Genomic DNA, 22,507 nt, shown 5'->3' on the forward strand with positions numbered 1-22,507 from the left:
ATTAATCTGAAAAGTAAGTAAGCCTATCAAATACTTGTAATAAATAGGACAGTATTTCTGTATTTAGTAGCAAGGTACTACTAAAGTAAGTACAAGTAAATTTGTACCAACGTTACTTCAGCAAGTGTCACATTCCACCATGATTGGCCCTCCACGTGATATCTCCGAGGGCACTTAAACGCAGCACTGCCGGTGCCCTTCTACGTCAGCGGTCTTTTAAACTGAGCAGCAGTGATAGTTAGAGAGCAGCGGGGTGAACTCAGCCGCCGGACAGCCTCTCTTCACCGTCACCTCACTGTCCTCTCCTCTTAAAAGTTTTTTTTACGAAACTTTTCATTCAGTCAGTCTTCTTCCAAATGACCGTGACTCGAGACCGGCCGATGACCTATTCCAAAATGAGAGGGCTTGTGTCGTTTTTCTCAGGTGAGTTTATCCTCATATTCTCACGTTTGACCGTTAAGCTAGCTCAAGAGTCCTAGTGACGTCATAGAACGATACATATCACATTACAGTAGACTAATATCAGGGCTTGATGTGTTAAAATTATTCTTGAAGACATAACCCAACAATTTGTTCCAGTGGCCTCACTAAAGCAGCAAAGTAATGGCGACTACTCACTCACTCTGAGTAAATACAGCTGCTGAACTCTTATGTAAGGTTTTAACCAGCTGCCTGTCTTACAGCTCTGCTCAAGGGGAAGAAAGTTGGCTTCAGTGAATTCTTACATAAATTTGTTTCCGCTCAACATCTCTGCCAACAGTAAGTTAGCAAAAAAATTCATTATTAACGCCTTTTGCTTTGAGTTGAATTGTAAAAACTCTCAACAATGTGCTCTTTTTCACCTCCTGATTGAAGCCTGGACCCTCAGAAAATCCTGCAGCGACAGAGCAAGCTGAGGAGGGAGACGGAGGAGAAAGGCACAGTGGTGAGTACAGATGGAAGGAAAAGACTTAGTGAGTGTTGACAGCTGATGAAACTAAATCTGACCTCCTGACCGTCCTCTCCTTATGTGTCTTTTCTCTCCTTAGAGCCCAGTGAGCACCTCGCAGTAAGTCATTTTTCCACCTCATGAGCAGAAATATTTTGTGACAGAAAGTCAACCTCTGCTGTTTTGTTTGACTTTACCGGGCAACTTTGGTCTTTCTGTGGCAGTCTGTTGATTAACACTGAAGTATTTTTATTTTTTAATTTTTGGCCTTTCATGGCTTTCTTGACAGTTTAGCTGAAGAGGTGACAGGAGAAAGGGTGAGAGAGAGGGGGTGTGACACGCAGCAAAGGGACCCAGGCCGGGAATTAAACCCAGGTCCGCTGCAGTGAGGACAAAGCCTCTGCACATGGGATGCCCGCCCTGCCAACTGAGCTAAACGGCACCCAATTAACCCTGAAAAGATAGAGTTTATATGTTGTCTCTTTATGATTTTTTTTAAATGCATCATTGGTCAGTCAAAAGGTGTGGCAACGCAAAATGAAAGGAAAATTATTTTTTTCTCCAATTTTTAAAAAAAGAATACATTACTACATTAGTATTTTTCCACAAAGGCGAAAAGAAACATATTTCTGAAGAGCAGAAATGTGATATCTTGTCATATCTAGTGGCCCTTGAGTCCAATTTTGGAATGCAATTTTTCTGGAATTGTTAAACAAAAAAACATAGACATTAATCTTCACGATGTTTAACCGCAACTTATTTATGTGCTATAATAGCCAATTAACTGGCCTGTGCATCACACCATATATGTAATAGCTTTCTTTTGTTGTGTTAATCAGGATGAAACCATCAGATTTTGACTATGTCAAAGTAATTGGCAGAGGAAGCTTTGGAAAGGTAGAGATTTTTCTTTTTCTTCAAAACTGCTGAGTTTGTCAGGTTTTCGTGGTGGAACATTAAATGACACAACTCAAACTTTCAGGTGCTGCTGGCAAGACACAGAAAACAGGGAGGCTTTTATGCTGTGAAGGTGCTACAGAAACAGATGATTGTCAAGAGGAAAGAGGTAAACTATCCATCCGTCCATTTATCCGCCCATCCATCCATCCATCCATCCATCCATCCATCTGTCCGTCCATCCATTTTGTCCATTTTGTCCATTTTGTCTATATATGTACTTACACTATCTGTTGTGTCTCTGTAGCAGAGGCATGTGATGGTTGAGAGGAGCGTACTGCTGAAAGGACTACAACATCCATTCTTGGTGGGGCTCCACTTCTCTTTCCAGACACCAAACATGCTCTACTTTGTCCTGGACTATGTTAATGGAGGAGAGGTATGTTTTTAGAAAAAGTACTTCTGTCAGCTTTGCTATAGAGAGTAAAATTTACAAACCTCTAGCTTCCGAACACCAACATTTGCTACAGATTTCTTTGGTATCCACCTGCAAGTTGTAGTTAAATTTGGAGATGCCACAAGTACTTGTGATATTCTGTAGGGCTTCTGTTGTGTTTAAATATGTCGTAATTTGTGATGTGTATCTGTGTGTTCTCAGCTTTTCTACCACCTTCAGAGGGAGGGGTCATTTCCCGAACCAAGAGCTACTTTCTACGCAGCAGAGATAGCCATGGCGCTGGGCTACCTCCACTCTCTTGACATTGTTTACAGGTACATATATACACACAAGTAACTGTATATAAAGATAGACAATGGCTAGATTTAAATATGTTCCATGTTAATTCATGCCCTGCCTTTTCACAATGATAGTTTTCCACTTTAGGAGAGAGTGCTGCATAGAAAATGTTATCACTAAAAACCACAATGTCTTCCAACACCACAATGGCCGTAAACGGCAAAGGAAAATCAAGATGAAAACAAATGCAACAGGTCTAAACAGACACTTGTCTGTTTCTCTTCCAGAGACCTCAAACCAGAAAACATCCTGCTGGACAGTGATGGTCATGTGATGCTGACTGACTTTGGCCTTTGTAAAGAAGGGGTGGCCATAGGTGGGATAATGCATACATTCTGTGGAACTCCAGAGTACCTGGCTCCAGAGGTGCTACAGGGTCACCCATACAGTCCAGCAGTGGACTGGTGGAGCCTCGGCACTGTGCTTTTTGAGATGCTCTATGGAATTGTGAGTGCAGGTCAAATATTTGTTTATCATTTTATCATCAATGTATCTCTCAGCATCTTCACCTTACTCCACATCTCTGTTCTTTCTCTCAGCCTCCATTTTATAGTCACACCAAAGCTGAGATGTTTGAGAACATTCTGCATGCTCCTCTGCAGCTGCGTAGTGGAGTGTCTCCAGCTGCTCGTTCACTATTAGAGGGATTACTGGACAGAGATGTCTCCAAACGCTTAGGGGAGAGCTGTGATGTTGTACGTGCACACACACTTAAAAATATAACAATGCACATACACACTAGTAAGTATAGAGGGTCTAATTTATTTTATTGTGTCCAGGTGGAGCTGCAGGAACATCTCTTCTTTGCATCCATCAACTGGGATGACCTCCTGGCGAGGAAAGTTAGACCCCCATTCATCCCGAAAGTGGTAGGAATGATTCAGACATGAGTGCTATCTTTTTTCGTTTTGAATCAACGCAGTGTACCTGAGTATGTGTGAATACCTCTCTCCTCTCCAGACTAGTCCCTGTGATGTCAGCTACATCGACCCCGAGTTCACAATACAACCTGTCCCTGCCTCTGTCAATGAGAGGTGCCAGACAGGCGTGGCCAGTGAGGCCTTCCCTGGATTCTCCTTCATGAACCCAGTGGAGTTCGTGGCAGCAGGGCCGGTTTCATAACGACGGCAAATCCTCTGGGAGCATGTTTGTTCAAATATTTATTTTTTTAAGTCATAAATTATTCAATCTTCGTCTATTTTTAAACACTTAGTTCAAAATATTTTTAACACTAACACTGCAATGTACTGTACATCTCACTGGTTACACTACCGAATAATCATATTTTTACATTTGACTGTTTCTTTATGTATCGGTTCATATGTGAAATAGGCTGGTCACTATTTCACAAGTCCTAGAATGAAACAATAAACACTCAATCTTAAAACAGTTTTATTTTTTTAACACAACAACAAACATGTATTGCAACTTGCCCACTCTGCTCTTACATTCACAGCTTACAATGGTACTGAAAATACTTCACAGGGTGCCTTAATATCCTGCATAGTGACAGAGGCAGAAGAACATCTCCCTGTGGCATTTACATAAAAACAATCACATGCCAGTCTGTTGGCAACCCATAGACACAAATTGGACCCAGCGCTGACTTTCTGTGATGGTGCTGTCTTTTTTTAGTGGCAAACAGAAAAAGCCCATCATCATGGTGAATCTAATGGGTGTCTCCAGGAAGAGAACATCTGGTCTAATCCTTTCTACCTCACCTCACAAGACTGCTTATGGTAACAGTTTGTACACGAGGTCGCTTTCTGTCAGTCTTGTCCATCAGTACATGCTGAAGGAGGCGTAGCTCTGCTCACTCTGGCAGGTGAAGTAAGCGATCAGCTGACCATTGCAGATCATCAGAAACAAGCCGCTTCCTGTGGAACAACAAAAAAGTAGACCATTAAAAAGAACTGAGCTCATCAAGTTAAATGCAATTAGTTGGGAGGTCTGTTTTACCTAAAGCCAGCCACCACTGCCACACCATGGGGAACTCCAACATAACTACAACAAGGGACAAAATATGTCAGTCATTTATGAGTATGTACTTAAGATAGATGTCTTGTTAGATTTCTGCTCACCTAGGCTGGTGATCATTACATGCAGAAGTGTGACAGTGAAGGCGTAGTCCCAGACCCGCCTCCGCACCACTGCAGCAAACAACAGGCCGCTGCAGAAGTAGGTGAGCTCCAAGGACAGGAGGTTCACTGAGAAGACCCAACATAGCAATAAAACATAGGAAGTGAATAAAGCTCATGCTCATTGTGAATCTTATTGGTTGCATTTGGTGCGCTCACCCAAGTATTTGGAGTTGGATTCAGCAGGTTCAGTCTTGAAGTCAAATGGAATCAGTCCATCAAAGTGATCCAACCTGAATGAGGGGTGAGGAAAGAGGGAGAAATAATGTCAGCAATTGCACAAAAGTGTGTTAAACCACTGTGTAAATATACCCCAACTCTTGGCAACTGGTAAAGCGAGCCTCCAGATAAAGGCTACACAGTGTAGATAAAGTACGGTAAACACATTTTAGACCACCAAATCTCACCACTGCAATCACTGCTGTTACGAAAGGAGCTGTTTAGCCTCTGTTGACACCCTGTACCTCCTGCTTATAGTGCATAGTGAGTCTCCTCTAACATCCATACTACAGACTACACATGGCTTCATGTTGTATGCACAGACTCTGTAAATACTACCTGACCTATTTTGCTAAGAGTTGGTGGTGGTACTGTGTTGGAAACTTACATTTCAGTCATTCATGACCATCCTACTAACATGCACAGGTAAAGTCAGGTGATTTCTGGAGCTTCACTCCAAAACAGTGTTGCAACATTCTCCTAAATGACTGAAGTCAATGGGGACTTTGTACCATAGACAGTGAGGGTCAACTTAGAAAATGTAGAAAAAGAACTGAAAGAAAGAAACATAAAATTGCCCCATACAGCTTGGTTGGCATAATACAAGTCTTTGGCGTCATCCCCGAGATCTCAAATTGATTTGAAAGACTTTATTTACACCCTTGATGCACAGTCTAGCTCGTGCACCCTCTTGAGATGGGGCACACACACACATTTATAGTTAAGCAGCTAAAATGAAGATTGTGGCTTGTAAAAGGGTGTAAATTTCCAGTCTTCTGGATCCTTGGATCACACCTGTATGGAGCTATGTTCTTCAGGACCTGGCATGTGGGTGAGTAGATAATGACTGAATGTCCATTTTTGGGTGTCCTCATCCTTTAAGCTATTGGGGAGCAGGGCACTGGAGGGTCTGAGGCTCTGGGGCCTAGCAGCTCTATTTTATAATCATCAAATTAGGTTGCATCAGATAGTCACAACTTGTAAATGCTGGAACTGTTCTGCTTTCTTTCTTTCATTCTTTCCTTCTTTCTTTTCTCCTCAGTCTCTGGGCGGAAACTGCCACTGCGGTACAAGTCGCAGAAAAAATAGATCAATTATAGCAAACCAAGAACCTTACAGTTAATGACATTAATAAAAAACAAACCAAGAAGACAAACCAAAAGAACCATATAAAAATTAAACAATGATTCAACCACCCTGGCACAAAGTAGTCATAATAATTATTATACTAGCAAATTCCCATCCAGTTAATTTTGATGGTTGCACTTGAAATATGATTACATATGATGTTTACACCGCCTGGAACCCAAATATGCTCAAAATGATGACTTTCAGGTCTCCTGTGTGTTGCTGAATTTTACTCACTCAGGAGCCACCCAGGTATAGAAGACTCTGTGGTATTTGAAAGCTTCATAATGATGCTATTATTAGCTTAGTTTGCATGCGCATGCGCCGGAGGCACGCTCACCTGAAGGCACCAAAGCACACACTCCCGATCATGTAGAAGAGAGAGTAAAATATGAGCAGGCACAGCAGCAGGTTGAAGAGCACGGTCTGTGGGGTTAAGACACAGTTGTGGATGGGGGGGGGAGAGACAATGTTTCAGTGGCTCGACAGTGTATAATTTGTCAAACCGCATATTTTCCACGCAACGCAACACTAACCTGGAGCTGTGTTCACAGTCTAACATGTGATAGGCTACCAAACTGCAGTGGGAGGGATGTACACTGAAGGTGCAGACAGCTGCTGCTGTTGCTGCAAAAAAAAAAAACCAACAAAAAAACCTCCCTGACCTGCAGCACACACACACACACCCGGACTAAACCTGATGGAGACATGTTGTATCTCTGCATTACATTAAAAACACCCCTGTCACTTCCTCTTGATCCACCACCACCACATCACATCCTGATTAACAGCTCACAAGAGATGATCAAGACGGCCGAGCTACATCACGACACGCTTGACAGTCCGCTTACCTTCGAGTCGACCGCTTTGCCTTTGAATGCCATCTCATGGTTTTTTTTTTGTGCTTGGATGTTATATTACGGGCAAGAGAAAAAAAAACACACAAGCCGGGGCTGCAGCACGTTACACGACCCCGTTAATCCCCCGTGAAGGGAAACTGGACGTCTTCCGCCATCTAGCGACAAACACAGGACACAAAACCTGCGCCGCCGCTTCTTCTTCCACTGAACTCATTTCACCTCCCATCAGGGCGGCCTTTGTTGACTGAAATAAAAGACTTATCTCACCGTCTACCTGTAAGCCCCCGGCCACGCAAATGCACAGCCGTGGACGCGACGGCGATGTGTGTCCAGATACACTGTATTTTCATCAAAATGGTGGCTCAAACTAACCGTTAAGATGTGTCGCTTTATTATGCCGGAGAACATAACCGCCTTATGTGGGAGGGATTGAATGCTGCAGGATGGCTGGAGAATCATCTTGGTTGGAAGTGTTTGGGGATCATTAAGCGACCCGTCAGATACTTAAAAACCAAGCTCAGAGAGACACCGGGCAGAGACGAGGTGCACACAGTAGCCCCGACGATTGAATTAAATGGATTAGCTGTCACATTACAGCCATAAACCATTACATCTCGCAGCAAACGGAGACACCACACAGTCCGACACACTGGCTTCAAATGTGTTTAATTTCAGCTCACATGTGAACCCACAGTTGCGTTTTCACGCATCGGGCGTTGTGTTTTGTTCAGGCTAAACTCATCATGTGTCATCATGTTGTTCCGACTTCATGTGCTGGTTTTTCACAGACCTTAAACGCACCAGCCAACATGACTGTAAGGTATATTTTAAAGCCAGTTCTGTCCTGATTCTGCGTCTTGCAACGTGTTCAGGTTCGTTTTTTAGGGGGGGTTTAAAATGTCACTTCGGGTGAATTTTATGCAGGCCTGAGTATTTAATCCTACAGTTAGCACCGGCGTGTGCATGCCTGATAATCGCCCGTGTTCGGAGTAAATGTACATAAATGGGTGCTGTTTTTTTTTCCGGTGGTACAATTGGGGGTTGGAAGTGGGGAGACATGGGCCAGTTTGACCAGAGGGGAAGCGGTAATGTAATGGAAGACACTGCGGTCCCTGCGCTCCATTGATACACACTCGTACTTCTTGAGGGAAATACTTACGAGCAAAAACGGGGGTATGAGCTCCAGGCTATCGGCAGTGTTCGTTATATCGGCGCCGAACTGAGTTTTGGGCGTGTTATAAGAGTACACAGGCCTGGTATTGACCACCGATAGTAAACTGAACTTTTCCGAGACCCAAAGTTGTCAGGCAGCGCATCTTGCACGCATGCGCATCCTCCTATCCAGCTCTAAATAAGAGTTAAAACAGAAACGAGGTGAGTTCCACATTTTTTTAAACAATACGAGCGTTAATACTCATTTATTGCCAATAACAGTGGCGAAATTTGAGAAACCGGCCTTCGTTTTGCTAATTACCGCTAGTTCACGTTATTTCCACTCTGATTTAATACGGCGAGAATAAATCGTTTTTTTTTTCAAGTTTCTATTGAAGAAATTATTCAAGCAACAATGTTGAAGCTCGTAACGGCAGCGCCGTGTTATTGCGAGCGAGCGTGATATTGTGCGAAATGTTAGCGTTTTACAGAATGCGTTTTCCTATTGTTATTAACCGGGAAACTTATTTATTACAGATTGTCCTTAGCTGGCTGCATCCAGTCACAATGCTACGGCTAGCTGTCTAGCAACCCCCAGTGCAGTTGAACGGAGTGGAGCTAGCTGGCGGTTAGCTTCATGTCAGCGCTAGCTAGCAACCTGGGCTGACATTCCGTGACAAGGGGAAAGTGAAGAAAATAACCCGAGTGAAGGAAAACACTAAGTCAGGAAATTACACCGCAAGCACTTGCTTTTGTTCGACGCGTAGCGGCTTTGCATGCATTGTTTAAATGGGTAACTTGAGTAATTTACATAGTTTAAACGTGTTGGTGGCCTCTTCCTATGCTCCGCCATTTTGTATAAGACAAATGCTAATCATGGGCGCTCTTACACTTTATTTATGGCTAGAATAAAACTGAGGCATTCAGTGCAAAGTCAAACTTCATCAAGATCCATTAGCTCGGGGTGTTGTTCACTTTTCGCATGGTTATGACCGCCATGCAAACTGCAAATATCACCATAATTCAGTGTTGAACATGCGTCAACACCAAAACGTTATATCGTAATATTAGTCGGATTAAAACGCTTTTAAGTTTGGCCAATCAGTGCAGAAAACACTGTTCTCCTTAAAATTGATAAACAAATTACCCCCTCAGTTGTCCATAACCGGGCAAACAGCCGGTTTTAAGAGATACTGTTAAAACAAGGAAAAGATGAAGTTGTGTGGTTAACTTAAAGTTGAGACATCTTTCCTCGTGTTTGTCAATGGTCCTGATGGAGGTTCACTCTAATGGGCCCATTTGTGCACGTATTTCCCTGTTAGTTGACCAGCAAAACAATATTATTATTGACTGTTTTGTCTGAAATCGAAGTGCATGGTGTATCCTGCAAGCCGGCGCACAGTCGCCATCTAATGGTGATGTTGGGCAGTGCTGTTTACAAGTGCAGGTAGAAACTGCATTTGTTTGTAGGTAAAACCATACAGGGGGTGCCTCACTGCTGTGCACAGTCAATACAGTGTAAGGGGAACAATGCCCCTAATTGTATCAGTGGTGTGGACTGAGCCTGATTATTAAACATCTGTTGTATTTTTTTGTATCAGCTGTCATTACATGATCTGTCTTTGAGTGGCTTGTTTTATGTCTTTGCAGGTTGGGGATACTGGAGGAGTGGGAATGACTGACACTCCGCCAAGTGATGGCCCCTCCCAGGGAGCAGAGTTTGACATGATGGGTGCTTTGGACTGGAAGGATGGTATTGCGACGTTGCCAGGCAGTGATATCAGGGTACGAGAGAGAATTTGTATCAGATTTATGATCATCTCTGATTGTGTACGTTTGTGCACAATTCTCTGATCGCATACTGACTTGTAGGTTTTTATTTTTTTAATAGCAGAGGTAGAAAATATAAAACATCTGTGTTTCAGGATCTTTGTGGCGTACCTTTTTGGCCTAACACTTAATGACTGATGAGCATGTCTGTTTTCTCTGTGTCATTCAGTTCCGCATGACAGAGTTTGGGACTCTTGAGATCGTCACAGACCTAGAGGTCAAAGGGCAGCAGGCAGCACCCAATAGTGAGACCTTGGACCCTGCACAGTCTCACACTCCCACCCCTCCACCAGAGGGCCAATCACAGCCTAGCAAAGCCGCAGCTCCAGCCAATCAGAGTCAGTCAGGATCATCTCAAGCTAAAGGTATGAGAGCACTCGTTAAGTCCCTACAACACTGTTATTGTGAAGAATTGCATCGTTTGTGTTTTTATGCACTGTGAACATTTCCCTTTTTCTGTTTTGTCCTCCAGCCCCTGGACCTGTGCTTCTTTCGTTAGAGGAGGGCCCCAGCATGGAGGGCCCTAGTGTGGAGGTCGGTCCCAGTGTTGAAGTTGGCTCTAGCGCAGATGCAGGTCCAAATGGAGAACTGTCAAGATGCCGGGCTTGTGGTGGCCGTGTTCCCCGGGATGCCCTCTTTCAGGGCAAATTCTGTAGCTCCATCTGTGCCCAGCCCTCCAGTGGCAGGTAAAACCACACATCTGGCATTCATTCTCTTTATTGTCCATATTTTATTTTGTTGTATCATCATGAGCCACATCTTTCTTTCCCAAAGATCATCTCCAGGGGAGGCGAGGGAGAGTCATGCAGTAGAGGGTGAGAGGCTGGGTAAACGTGTGCGTAAAAAGAGAAAAATCTATATGGATTCTGGTGATGAGGAGGAAGAAAACCAAGAGGAACCAGAGGTAAGGAGATTATTCTTTGCATCTCTCTCCTGTATCCACCCCCAGAGCCACAGGACACTCAAGTGTTCAGTAATAACTTGGGTTTAGTTACAGAGTATCTTGTCCTGGAATTTTTCTGTTTCTGTTCCATTTCTGTCTGTATATTTTAGTTGAGGAAACATCCAAAATGGTTGAGGAAAAAGGTAATTATTAACATGTTCTTTTTGTAGGAAAAGGCCAAGACTACCAAAGGCAGAAGAGGTGCCAAAATTGCCAAACTGGGTATGTGAGACTGCTACGATCTTTAAATGACACCTTAATTCAAAGCTTTCACAGGCTTTTTTAAATACTCTTGCAGATGGTTCTCTGATATATATATATATATATATATATATATATATATATATATATATATATATATATATATATATATATATATATATATATATATAATATATATCAACTTTATTTAATACATTATGATAATATTTCTTATTTTTCAATTGCCATTTACAATGTTGCTAAATAATTGAACTGTGACTCATGAAACTTCCTGGCACCTTGTGTCTGTTAGTATGACACCAAATCAGAATGAATGAGAGTTTATGTTAGTAGGATATTGATCAAGTTCCATCAGTATTACAGGCATGCTTTTCCATGTCCATGACATATAAAGTATACAATTGAATAATTGTAATAATAATAATTTCCATATCACAATGTAAAATAATTGTCAAATTATCACGTAAACTAAATGTCAAACTTTGGCAAGACATTTGATAGACGCTCATGCCATCTACAGTACATAATACTTGAGTGTTGTTCTGCCCAACCCTCAGCGATGGCCGCACCCAATAAGAAGCGGGCGTGGAGCTGGCCTGCGTATTTGGAAGAGGAGAGGGCCATTGCTGCTCCTGTTAAACTATACAAAGAGGTAATTCTTTCCCTGTAAACACTGGCCAGTTTTATATTTATTTAACTAAAACAGATGGTTTTGTTTATTTGGTCTAAAATATGCCAATCTGTGACTGTGCTATGATGTACATTTGTCTCGCAGCACCAGTCGTTTCCTCAGAGCAGGAACAGTTTTAAGGTGGGAATGAAGCTGGAGGGACTCGACCCGTCTCATCCGTCTCTGTTCTGTGTACTCACTGTTGCAGAGGTACGGCTGCTAATGGCTGTGTTCGGCATATATATCTTTATCCCTGTTCATATTGAGAGTTCAGTCATACATGTGCAAGCTTTCCCTTTGCCTCACAGATCCAAGGTTATAGGATAAGACTCCACTTTGATGGTTACCCCGAATGCTACGACTTCTGGGCCAACGCTGACTCATGGGATATAAAACCAGCTGGCTGGTGTGAGAAGAATGGACATAAGTTATTGTTGCCCAAAGGTAATGAAACACAAACACACACAAACTGACACCTGTGAATGGTTTTCCAAACAACCTTCCTGAGTGAGTTTGTCTTGCAGGTTGTAAGGATGGAGAGTTTAACTGGAGCATGTATGTGAAGAACTGCAGGGGTCAGCTGGCTCCAAAACATCTTTTCAAGAGCCTCAACACAGTGAGTATTAAACACTTCAGATTCTTTAAAAGTATTTATTTAATTTAGGGTCTTTATGTGCAAAATCTGTTTATTTTTTTTCCTATTTTAGTCTGTGACGCCGTCTGGATTCAGAGCAGGAATGAAGCTGGAGGCAGTGGACAGGAAGAACCCAGCACTGATCTGTGTGGCCACCATCGCTGCTGTTGTTGACAACCGACTGCTCATTCATTTTGATAACTGGGACGACACGTATGATTATTGGTAAGGGGTTAAACACTGCAAGAGTGGGTGTGATCAACAGATATGTCCCAGTCAACTTGGGGGACTTGGTCCGCTTTAAGTCTAACTGAAATCAACGGAGATTAAATGTCTTCACAACATCAGCAATGTTCCTGTGAACTTCATCTACGGAAAGTATAGAAAAAGATTTAAAAATGAATGTGGAAATTTGGGGTCTGGAAAATTAGGACAAACATACATTACTGCAGACGTTATGCAACTAGAACACAATTTTGTTACTAGTTACAGTGCGTTGGCTGCCTGTTTACCTCATCATGGTGTGTTTATCAAGGTGTGACGCTAGCAGTCCATACATCCATCCTGTGGGGTTCTGTGAAGAGGCCGAGCTTACTCTGACCACTCCAGCTGGTAAGACACAGACCAAGACACACGTGGGTCAGTATAATCTATTTTAATATACTGTAGACCACGTATAGTAGAGAGCCTAACAATTTAATAAATTAATGCTAGTAAAATTGTAGATAACGCTGATAACAATATTGTTTACTTGTGATAACTATGCATTTCAGAAGGTATTCTACATACTGCTTGTGTTTTTCAAATAGTGTTATGATTGTAAGAAGGATTGACTCAAAATTCTGTTTAAGTAAATATGTTTATGCTAACTTTATTAGTACATTGATGATGAAATGCATGCTGCTGTCACTTCCTGTGGATATACTGTGTGAACTATCTGTAGTAATAGAGGGGTCTAATGAGTCATCATTCCTCTCCTCAGAATATAAGCAACCCAAGAGTTTCTCATGGGAGAAATATCTGGAAGAGACGGGCACACAGGCTGCTCCTGCTCGGGCTTTCAAACCAGTACAGTACAGTTCTAACACACTAATGTACACAATACTTTATAATATCCAGAACTGCAGTCCAGATAAAGTCATGTGATTTTTGTTCTACTCTGTGTGTTTAGCGACCTCCACATGGCTTCCAGTTTGGGATGAAAGTGGAAGCTGTTGATAAGAGGAACCCCATGCTCATCCGTGTTGCAACTATAGTGGACACAGAGGACCACCGACTAAAGGTACAAGATGTCTCCATGTCGAAAAGTGTTTGGATTTCCCCTGTGGTCAGTTTGAGTCTAATCTGTCCCTCTTCTCCTCTAGATTCATTTTGATGGCTGGAGCACAGAGTATGACTACTGGGTGGAGACGGACTGCCCTGATCTACACCCTGTAGGGTGGTGTCAGAAAACTGGACACCCACTGCAATACCCAAACGGTGAGACACACTGTTCCTGTCCTGATATTCAGTGAGGTAAATCAAAGTTAATGAGAAGAAGGATCCTAAATTTGTAGTTTCAACAGATGAGTCAGCAGTTTGTCTCTGCCTTCATTTTACCCCTGAATGTTGGTGGTGGGAGGAATATGTAATGATTTAAAATGGAAATGGTCTTGCAGTTTTTGCATAGTTTTACAAACACTCCTGTGTGTGTGTGTGTGTGTGTGTGTGTGTGTGTCTTTCAGGCTCCAGTGATTTATTAGCTGCCCCAGGACAAGGATGTCCTACCCCAGGATGCAACGGGGTTGGCCACATCAGGGGACCTCGTTACGGGACCCACTACACGTTAGTAGCACACCACCACACTTTCAGTCCTTTGTCTTTTTTGTCATTCGTTTCCAATTTTTTTCTTAATCTTAGTGTTGTATGGCACCTAGCTGATTATTTTCTAAATTGCTGTCTCATACCTCATAATCAATATATTTAATCTTATTTTATTTTCACACCATAGAAATTTTTAACTCATTTTTGTCTCGGTGAACCCTCATGAGTTTGAATTGACAATTTTGTGTAACATTTTTAAATCTACGTTTTATTGGTACATTCTAAACTAAATGCTGTTAATGAGCTATTTATGAAACCACTAACAATTCTGTCATTGTTTCTGCATATAGCAGCACATTGATAGTTTGATAAAGAATGAGATGAGATTAATGTTTGGGGACTGTGAATGTAAGCAGAAGAAAGAATCTCAATGTTCTTAAATGTCATTTATACTTGTGTGTGGGCTGCCGGCGGCATAAATGTGGTGTGTGTGTGTGGGAGTTTAGAGTCTTTAAGCTGCTTTTCCTTAATTTTTGTTGAAACATGCTGAATTTCAGAGCATCAGAAGTAAAAACTGGATTTCTGTCTCTTTTTATTTTTTTTTAAATGGCTGTGTGTTTTAGTCCTGGCTAAACTTTGTTTGTCTTGGGGTGCAGTCAGGTGAGCTGTCCCTACTCAGAAATGAATCTGAACAAGGAGGGCTTGCTGCCAGATCGCCTCAGCGGAGAGCGACCGCTCGCCCTTAGCGGACCTCATTCTCGTGGGCGACGCCCCGATGCTCACACAAACACTATGACACCGACCACCTCGATGCCCGACCAGCCGGAAGGAGCTGAAGACTCCCAGAACAGGTTTGCTGCCACACTAAAACAGCACAAACACACTTTGAAAGCCACTAACACTCCCAAGAGAACTCCAATCAGTGTTTTGCATGCAACTCTATCTCTAGTGGTCTGTACCTGAGAGCGGGTTATCTGTGTTGCTAGGAAACCAGTGACAGTGGAAGCTGAGCGTTTAGGACGCAACAGCCAGCCGGAGCCAGCAGGTGGAGCCAGTGAGCAGAGCCACAATGGAACAAGGCCTAAACGGTAGAGTCATGAAACCATCACACCGAGCTGTGCTGCTGAAGTTCACTGCAGACAGTCCTGTCTGAGAGACTAACTTAAATTGTTTTCTTCAGGACTGCTCCAGTCCCCAAATACCTGAAAATGCACTATGTCAAAGAGGAGATTGGTGATAGTAAAGGTGCGTTTGAATGCAGAATGAGACAAGATAAGGCATTTGAATCACCACCTCACCCCTCACTGACTCCCCTCCTCTTGCCTCTCCTCAGCCTCTCCAGACGCCATCTCTCTTCAGCAGGCCCTCCACGAGTCGGTGTTCTCTCCCGGCATCTCTGCCTCCCCCCCCCACCGGGTGGCCCTCTGCTGGGACAAGCACTGCCAGCTGCTGCCTGAGGTCCTGGGGCTGACTGCCAAGAGAGTGGCCACTTGGAGCGCTGAGGAGGTCAGACATGCTTACACACTCACCCCGTGCCAACACATGAAAAGCAGACATACTCCTCATTCACTCATCCGTCATGAAGGCTGCCTGTTGTTCAGGGAAACTGTGACTGTGCATGAAGATTCAAGCAGAGCTTTCTGGTTGTTCTAGTGAATTGGTTCTCCCTCTCTTTTCCTGTGTACAAGGCACTTTGATCAGTAAATAAACATTTATTGATTCAAACACTTTTTTGCTCAGAATTGTTTGTCTTTGTTGATCAGGTGGCCTGTTTTGTCAAAGGACTCCCAGGATGTAAAGAACATGCTGCTACATTCAAAACAGAGGTGAGGACTTCATCCCAAACCAGGACTTTGGCCTAATGACACACCCGCCAAGTCTTGAGATCCAGCAAAACGTTACTTTAGCTAATGAGACTTCTGAAATTGAGCCAGATATCTAATTTTATGTGCAATTATGACTGAGGAAACCCATCTAAAGGGTTAGTGTGAATCTTTTAAAGTGAGTTTGTATAAGGTACTTACCCATAGTCAGGGTTGTACCCATAGTACAGCACGCCCCCATTTTTGGATAAGCAGCAGGAGTATCAGTGTGGGAAGCTAAGCAGTGTACTGATGTGGACGGGGGCAGCAACAATACACATTTAAGCCACTTTAAGGCCCACCTAAACAAAATCAATATCAGTTTCAGTGTATAATATGTTTAGAATATTTTCTGTTCTTTACCTTGCAGTCAGACAGCCTTTCTGATGGAGACTGAAGCCATCATATCACTGTCTTCAATGCCATCAGCCTCTTTTGACAAAAACATCAATTTTACCTGAGATCACAGGAGTTGCTGATCTACCTCTGCATCCATTTTGAAGTTTCTCTGTGTTATGGGGTGACTTGGGTGAATCTGAACTTACACTTACAAACTAACTGATCAAGACAGTGGTAGACAAGCAACTCCTGTATTCTGAAGTAAAATTATTGTTTTTGATCAGGGAGTCTGATGGCTTTGGAGAGAGCGATATAATGGCTTCAGTTGCCCCATCAGACAACAAGGTTTTTTAGTTACATATTATCCACATCAGTACATTGCTTAGCTTCCTATACCATTACTGCTTCTTCAAACTGGAGGCATGCAGACCGTCATGTACTGACTATGGATGAGTACATTTTGCTAGGAAATTTTTTTTTAAGTGCACTTCTTCTCTAATAACTGTTTTTGTTACTGTGTGACTTTGGTGGATCTCTAACATTGAAGTCATACAATAACACAAACAAACTTGAGGCAGCTGTAGACCAACAACCTCGAGATTCTGTAAGGTGAAATTACCCTTTTTGACAAAGGAGACACTGACACAGAGTCCCTCATGCAAGCCTGCTTAAAAAAACAACAGATTTATCCCATTAGCTCGTCTTTTTTTTAGTACAGTGAATCCGTCCTAGAACTTGAAAACCAATACATAATGCATACTCACACAGCTGGCAGCGTTACACAAGCACCGACTCGATAAATTCACTGTTTATGTATTGCTGCCACCTGTGTGTAGTCTGCTGTCTGACATAAAGCAGACGGAAAAGGGCCCCGAAATGTCTTTGCATATTCAGTTTTTAAAAAAAAAAAATTTCTCACAGACTTTTAGTCGCCTTATTAGTGTGCCTGCAGCTTTGTGTAATTTTATGCAGCTTCCTACATTTTCATAAAATCTGCATGCATTTTCATAATAAGACATGCCTGAGAAATGTGGCTTCTGCTCAAGACAGTTTTGATTCGTGTCTCCACAGTGCTACCAAGTGATTTCTATGGCAAAGTGTATGCAGTTCTATACAGATATACAGTACAGACTTGATTCAAATTTTACGTTGCACATTAATCAACTGTAAAGCCCATTAAGATGACTTATATACTGATATTAATCAAGTGTGCAGAGGTGCGCTTATACCCCTATTCACTCCAAAAGCATCTGTAAAGCAAGAGAAGAAAAGTGAATATCACCTTAAGTTACTTGTGTGAGTCTGATAGCGGGTTGCTATTTGCCCCAAACGGAAAGAACGTCATACTCAGAAACAACAGACAGTGAGGTGGTGCAGTTGTTTGTCTCTGACCAAAGCAAAAACTCACCAGCGTCCTAATATTTTTTAAATCTTTCAGTGTCTTTTCTTATTCCTGATCTCAAGCCTGTACGTTCATGAAGTAAAGAATATTTCCCCTCCATTCAGCTAGTAAATAATTTAGGATTATAGGATTACATTTTTCAACTAAAGAGCCAGATAGACAGATTAAAGAGAGTGAATATCAAACTACATTGGACTTCATTTGGGCTAATGTCGCCCCATAACTGCTGGATGTGTAAAAACAACTGCTGGCGAACAGATTCTTCATATTAACTTAAAATGTTACGAGTGTGATATGTCAGTGTTGATGATCAGCAGAGGCAGAAACTTGATTAAAAAACTGAGAAATGAGGCAAAACATTATAATTTTCTCTTCAGCAAATAGATGGCGAGGCCTTCCTGCTGCTCACCCAAGCAGACATCGTCAAGATCCTGTCAATCAAGTTAGGACCCGCCCTGAAGATCTACAACTCCATCCTCATGCTGAAGAACGCGGACGAAGAGTAAGACCCAGTTCCATCAACACTCACCTACAGACATTTGATAAAATCAGCTGGGACAGGTTTCGTCTGTCAAGCTCTGCAACGGTGCAGCTACACGAGAGAAGCAAGTGGAAGCCATCATCTTTTAAAACGTCCATCTCCCCCCTCCTCCTCCTCCCTCCTCTCTCCATGATGGACAGTACTGAGCAACCCTGAGGGAGAGTTTTTACATGATACCATGAGGATTTATATCGTGTTTGTTTACTGAATCATTAAAAAAAAAAATACTACAAGCACCTTCAATGCTTCTTAACATTGTACAGTTCATGGATTGGATTTAGTGTCATGATTCTGTTGATTTTTTTGTGTTTGTTTTATTTGAACTGTAATGGTGCTTGAGCTCAGAGCAGATGGAACAAGTGTGTGTGTGCTTTGTTGCTTTTTTTAACAGGCAACAGATAATTTCTTTTCTTTTTTTTTTGAAAAAGCTGCAAAATACAATCGTGAGTTGGTGAGAGGTTTTTAAATGTGAAACCCAGTGGAGAAGAAGCACTATGTAGTACAGCCTTTCTCCTCTAGGTGGAGAAAGTGGGCCGCTCCACAGGCCCGAAGGCCAGAGAGTTTGTTTAAATTGGAGCTGGCTGAAGCTTAGATTGAATGGGGGATGGTTAAAACTTTCTGTGTGTGTGTGTGTGTGCGCGCGCGCAAATGTGACCAAGTGTGTTTGAGAAATGAGGCTGTCGTTCCCCACCAGCCCTTGTGCGTTGCTTTTCTGGTCAGAGGATTGTTTTTTGACGAGCAGGGCTAAGGGCTAAAGTTTAAATTAAGGAAACTTGCAGTCGTTTTAAGGTGGAACGAGACAACAAACCAGCTCTGTTCTTCTCGATCTGCCCTTTTCTGGGGAAACGGCACATGATTACGAATGTTTAAAAAAAAAAAAAAACAGCCTTTAGTTGTTTTGTTGATCTCGATTCAAATAACCTCCGTCATTCACATTGTAAATAGTAAACAGCTACAAATGGACTGTCCTCGCTCCCTACCAGAGTTTACTCCTGCTTGGTTATGCAAAGGCTTGACATCTGTCGACAGGGAAGGACATTGTGACAGTAAACTGAAAAATACGAGCCTCAACTCATACATAGATTTTGAGAAAAAACAAACATTGTACGTGTCTTTGTAAATCAGCGTGTACTTCAGCAAGTTGGAATGTGTACATCAGCAACTGTTTATATGCAAACAGCTTTTATTTATGTATTCTAATTTAAGGGGTAATGGTACGCTGTTTTGGCTCCGAGGTAACTGTGGCTGTCTGATGGAATGGGTGAAAATAAATGAGATGCACACTGTCTGCTGTCCTCGTTTGACCTCAGTCACTTCACACACACACACTCTCTCAGATAATCTAAACTGTGGATTTTAGCTCTAAAGCTTTGTATTTACCTATTTACAGTGGTGGAAAACACATTCTCCCAAGTATTTCATTTCTGAGACACAATGGTCCATCTACTATCCTTTACTGGAGCTTTCAGTTGTGTTATGATTTATCACTGGATGGAGTTTCCACAGTCGTCTTTAACATTGATCTGTTGATATCATCTGTTTTGTTTAGTTTTTTTTAAATAGATTTTTTAGGATATCTTGTCTGTGTTGGCCTAAAAGTACACTTCTTGCTCTTCATTTCAGTATTTCCTTTTATTCTGTATTTGTACAACACAGTTATTAGCTACTTTGTAAAATTAGGATCGTACCTAAAGAAAAAAGACACAAGTGTAAATGTTTGAGGCATAAAGCAGTAAAATTATTCAAAATAAGTAAAAAAAATAATAATCAATGATTAGAGGACAGTTAAAAAAAATAAATAAACATATTTCTGTATAGCAGAGGTTTCTCACAAATCTTCTGACTGCTCGGATACATGACCTTATGGAATACATACTACATTGGAATCCAAATAAATACATATATAATGTCATTAAAACTAGTCCCACCTTGAGTAGCTACAGCAGTAGTATGTTCCTTACCCACTGATCAGTGTTAACCATCTAATAACTATAAATCAGTAACAAGACGTTTCACTGCAGAACGAGTACTTTTACTTCCGATACTTGAAGCACACAGAACGTCATTTCTGCGACTAGGTGTTTTAAATCAAATCAATGAAAAGACCTAGTTTGACGATGTTGTGAAGTAGTGTGGGATCATGGGAGTTGTTGTCTTCATTGCTAAACAACTGAATATCTGTCTGCTGTGACTCAGGCAGAAACTAAGTAAGCGGTTTTAAAGTGTTATGTTCAGTGATGTTTGCAGACTCTAATCATCTGGCGCTTACCTCGAAATTCATCTGACATGCAACCATATGAAACACTACTCGATACCTTGAGTACAATAACACATTTCTCTGGGTTTGAATATTGTTGGAAACATCTGGGATAGTGTGAGTGCACAACTCACCAAATTATATAGCGCAGTTTAGTCGTCTTCAGACATTTTATCGCGCAAATGTTGCTTATTATATCTTCTGAAAAAAACCCCAACAAAATAAAATTCCCAACACAAATCAATTCACTAATATTTCCCCAGTCTTCACTAGCGTATGGAGATAACTATCATGAAAAATGATGATTGCTGTGTTTTATTTTACTTGTAATGAAGCATTTTTACAGTGACAGTCTCATAAATTACATTACAAATGTATGTTATGCAAGCCACTGTTTTTGTGTTTTAGAAATGAGGATTTAATCTGTTTTCTGTGGTTTCATGCAGCCCGTTGACATCCTTTCAGTCAGGCTGCTCTCAAAACATGTTTGTAAATCCGTCACATCGACAACCAAGCCCGTGTCAGATTTACATGACGTCATACAGTAATTCACTTCAGAAAAGACTTCCTATAAATCTGTACTTAAACTGCCAAGCATGACGAGAACATTATAAAATTTGCAGTGCGAATTCTTAAAGGACTGATGTATAATGGATGACCGCTTCATTGCGTGCATGTTCCTTCATCATTAATTTTGCATTGCTGTCAGTCGCTATAGCCACATATATAGAGGACATGTTCAGGACTTCACGATTACCTAAAAATAATTCAGCAAACATTTTATATATGTATATATATATATATATATATATATATATATATATATATATATATATATATATATATATATATATATATATATATATATATATATATATATATATATATATATAAACATTTAAAACAATAAATATTTAATAATAATAATATTTTCTGAACCACAAAGATATTATGGTGGAAAGTTAAGATTGGATCATTATATATTCGCCACAACAGATATATCAGAGCACATGTGCACGATCGTGTAGATGATTTAAAATGAGTAGCTTTAAACATTAAAATGACTCCATTACAGTGTGGTTGTCGGCTGACATTTTCTGTATTTTGTTTTTTAGTACATGACCTACATGCAAATAGGAAGAAACCCCTCCACAAAACAAATACACAAACTCTATGTGTCTGTATGTGGGCCGAATCTGCATGCAACACTACATGCCTGCTCACCGCAAAACCACCATGCCGTATCGTCTACACCTGCCCACAAAGCAAAGAGATGAAGCTCACTCAAATGCTGGCTAGTGGTTCAGAGCTGTATCTGTTGGCCCATATTACACTTGATGCCAGAAACTAAGCTGTGGCAACTGAAAGTGTCCCAGAAGTGATTCAGCACTGTACCTCTCTAAAATTGTCGGTTTCAAGATAAAAGCGGTGGAACCAAAAATATCATTTTCTTAATCCCATGCGTTCTTTTTCCTTGTCAAGATTTTAGATATATACTTACAATGTGAACACAAAGATGGCGCCCATTCAGTCTGATTGCTCACCTGACACATATGGCCCCAAAATTTGTCCAGCTTCTCGGTTTACTTCCTTGTTTTGTGGCCAACTGAATATGCGGATCAGTTTCCAGCTGGCCCAGCTCGTGAGTTCTCACTCTGCCCATATACTTTACATTGTGATGACATCATGATCTACAGCTTTTCTTGGCTCGAGGAAATTCTTAATAGAAAGAGTCATAATTAACCTCGTTTGTAGTTTAACAGACGTGTCTTTTATAATGATGGTTTATGCGGAAAATGCTTTGGGGGCAACAGAGGAACTTTCACTACAATACCACGAGTGGCCACTGGGCAAGACTGGATAAAGGCTGAGCAGCTTGGTCATAT

The 22,507-nt window shown here is 41.5% G+C and overlaps 3 protein-coding genes across 16 annotated transcripts; 2 read left to right on the forward strand and 1 right to left on the reverse strand.

Moving 5' to 3' along the window:
* Nucleotides 1–204: 204 nt before the first annotated feature.
* On the forward strand, nt 205–4,008 carry sgk2b (serum/glucocorticoid regulated kinase 2b). Of its 3 annotated transcripts, none has more exons than XM_037073500.1 (12): nt 205–423; nt 684–759; nt 856–925; nt 1,029–1,048; nt 1,768–1,825; nt 1,911–1,994; nt 2,133–2,264; nt 2,484–2,596; nt 2,849–3,068; nt 3,161–3,316; nt 3,401–3,490; nt 3,582–4,008. In XM_037073500.1, exons 1-12 carry the CDS (start codon nt 357–359, stop codon nt 3,741–3,743), a joined length of 1,248 nt encoding a protein of 415 aa, XP_036929395.1. In that variant the 5' UTR covers nt 205–356; the 3' UTR covers nt 3,744–4,008. The 3 variants fall into 3 exon arrangements, with proteins under 3 accessions (XP_036929395.1, XP_036929396.1, XP_036929397.1); XM_037073501.1 differs by lacking the exon at nt 205–423 and adding an exon at nt 1,218–1,245 and having other exon boundaries at nt 719–759; XM_037073502.1 differs by lacking the exons at nt 205–423; nt 684–759; nt 856–925; nt 1,029–1,048 and adding an exon at nt 1,263–1,303.
* LOC119005663 (transmembrane protein 244-like) lies at nt 3,997–8,257 on the reverse strand. Of its 6 annotated transcripts, XM_037073508.1 has the most exons (7): nt 6,958–7,332; nt 6,643–6,733; nt 6,447–6,532; nt 4,919–4,992; nt 4,703–4,828; nt 4,581–4,625; nt 3,997–4,498 (listed from the first exon to the last, which is right to left on the reverse strand). In XM_037073508.1, the coding sequence occupies exons 3-7, from the start codon at nt 6,476–6,478 to the stop codon at nt 4,404–4,406; spliced, it is 372 nt and encodes a 123-aa protein (XP_036929403.1). In that variant the 5' UTR covers nt 6,479–6,532; nt 6,643–6,733; nt 6,958–7,332; the 3' UTR covers nt 3,997–4,403. The 6 variants fall into 6 exon arrangements, with proteins under 6 accessions (XP_036929403.1, XP_036929404.1, XP_036929399.1 ...); XM_037073509.1 differs by lacking the exons at nt 6,643–6,733; nt 6,958–7,332 and adding an exon at nt 8,126–8,257; XM_037073504.1 differs by lacking the exons at nt 6,643–6,733; nt 6,958–7,332 and adding an exon at nt 7,339–7,389.
* l3mbtl1b (L3MBTL histone methyl-lysine binding protein 1b) lies at nt 7,345–19,650 on the forward strand. 7 transcript variants are annotated; one of them, XM_037073482.1, is made up of 22 exons: nt 7,345–7,509; nt 9,769–9,903; nt 10,118–10,313; nt 10,421–10,634; nt 10,723–10,852; nt 11,062–11,113; nt 11,671–11,765; nt 11,889–11,993; nt 12,092–12,227; nt 12,308–12,399; nt 12,491–12,642; nt 12,953–13,056; nt 13,400–13,485; nt 13,589–13,699; nt 13,782–13,896; nt 14,142–14,241; nt 14,877–15,071; nt 15,207–15,308; nt 15,401–15,465; nt 15,554–15,726; nt 15,984–16,046; nt 18,201–19,650. In XM_037073482.1, exons 1-22 carry the CDS (start codon nt 7,384–7,386, stop codon nt 18,327–18,329), a joined length of 2,676 nt encoding a protein of 891 aa, XP_036929377.1. In that variant the 5' UTR covers nt 7,345–7,383; the 3' UTR covers nt 18,330–19,650. The 7 variants fall into 7 exon arrangements, with proteins under 7 accessions (XP_036929377.1, XP_036929379.1, XP_036929380.1 ...); XM_037073484.1 differs by having other exon boundaries at nt 12,953–13,029; XM_037073485.1 differs by lacking the exon at nt 7,345–7,509 and adding an exon at nt 7,605–7,786.
* The last annotated feature ends 2,857 nt before the right edge of the window (nt 19,651–22,507 follow it).

This window comes from Acanthopagrus latus, chromosome 17, assembly GCF_904848185.1.
Source record: "Acanthopagrus latus isolate v.2019 chromosome 17, fAcaLat1.1, whole genome shotgun sequence".
Taxonomy (NCBI): Eukaryota; Metazoa; Chordata; class Actinopteri; order Spariformes; family Sparidae; genus Acanthopagrus; species Acanthopagrus latus.

What these genes read in the sequence shown, in the direction of transcription:
- sgk2b (XM_037073500.1), top strand. Translation starts at nt 357, where the DNA reads ATGACCGTGACTCGAGACCGGCCGATGACCTATTCCAAAATGAGAGGG. An exon ending in AGCCCAGTGAGCACCTCGCA is followed by an intron (nt 1,049 to 1,767) that starts GTAAGTCATTTT and finishes TGTGTTAATCAG; the next exon opens with GATGAAACCATCAGATTTTG. An exon ending in TGATTGTCAAGAGGAAAGAG is followed by an intron (nt 1,995 to 2,132) that starts GTAAACTATCCA and finishes GTGTCTCTGTAG; the next exon opens with CAGAGGCATGTGATGGTTGA.
- LOC119005663 (XM_037073504.1), bottom strand. Translation starts at nt 7,374, where the DNA reads ATGTTCTCCGGCATAATAAAGCGACACATCTTAACG. An exon ending in GTGTGCTTTGGTGCCTTCAG is followed by an intron (nt 4,993 to 6,446) that starts GTGAGCGTGCCT and finishes CCCCTCATTCAG; the next exon opens with GTTGGATCACTTTGATGGAC. An exon ending in TGTAATGATCACCAGCCTAG is followed by an intron (nt 4,626 to 4,702) that starts GTGAGCAGAAAT and finishes CCCTTGTTGTAG; the next exon opens with TTATGTTGGAGTTCCCCATG.
- l3mbtl1b (XM_037073482.1), top strand. Translation starts at nt 7,384, where the DNA reads ATGTGGGAGGGATTGAATGCTGCAGGATGGCTGGAGAATCATCTTGGT. An exon ending in AAAACCAAGAGGAACCAGAG is followed by an intron (nt 10,853 to 11,061) that starts GTAAGGAGATTA and finishes TTCTTTTTGTAG; the next exon opens with GAAAAGGCCAAGACTACCAA. An exon ending in CCCACTGCAATACCCAAACG is followed by an intron (nt 13,897 to 14,141) that starts GTGAGACACACT and finishes TGTGTCTTTCAG; the next exon opens with GCTCCAGTGATTTATTAGCT.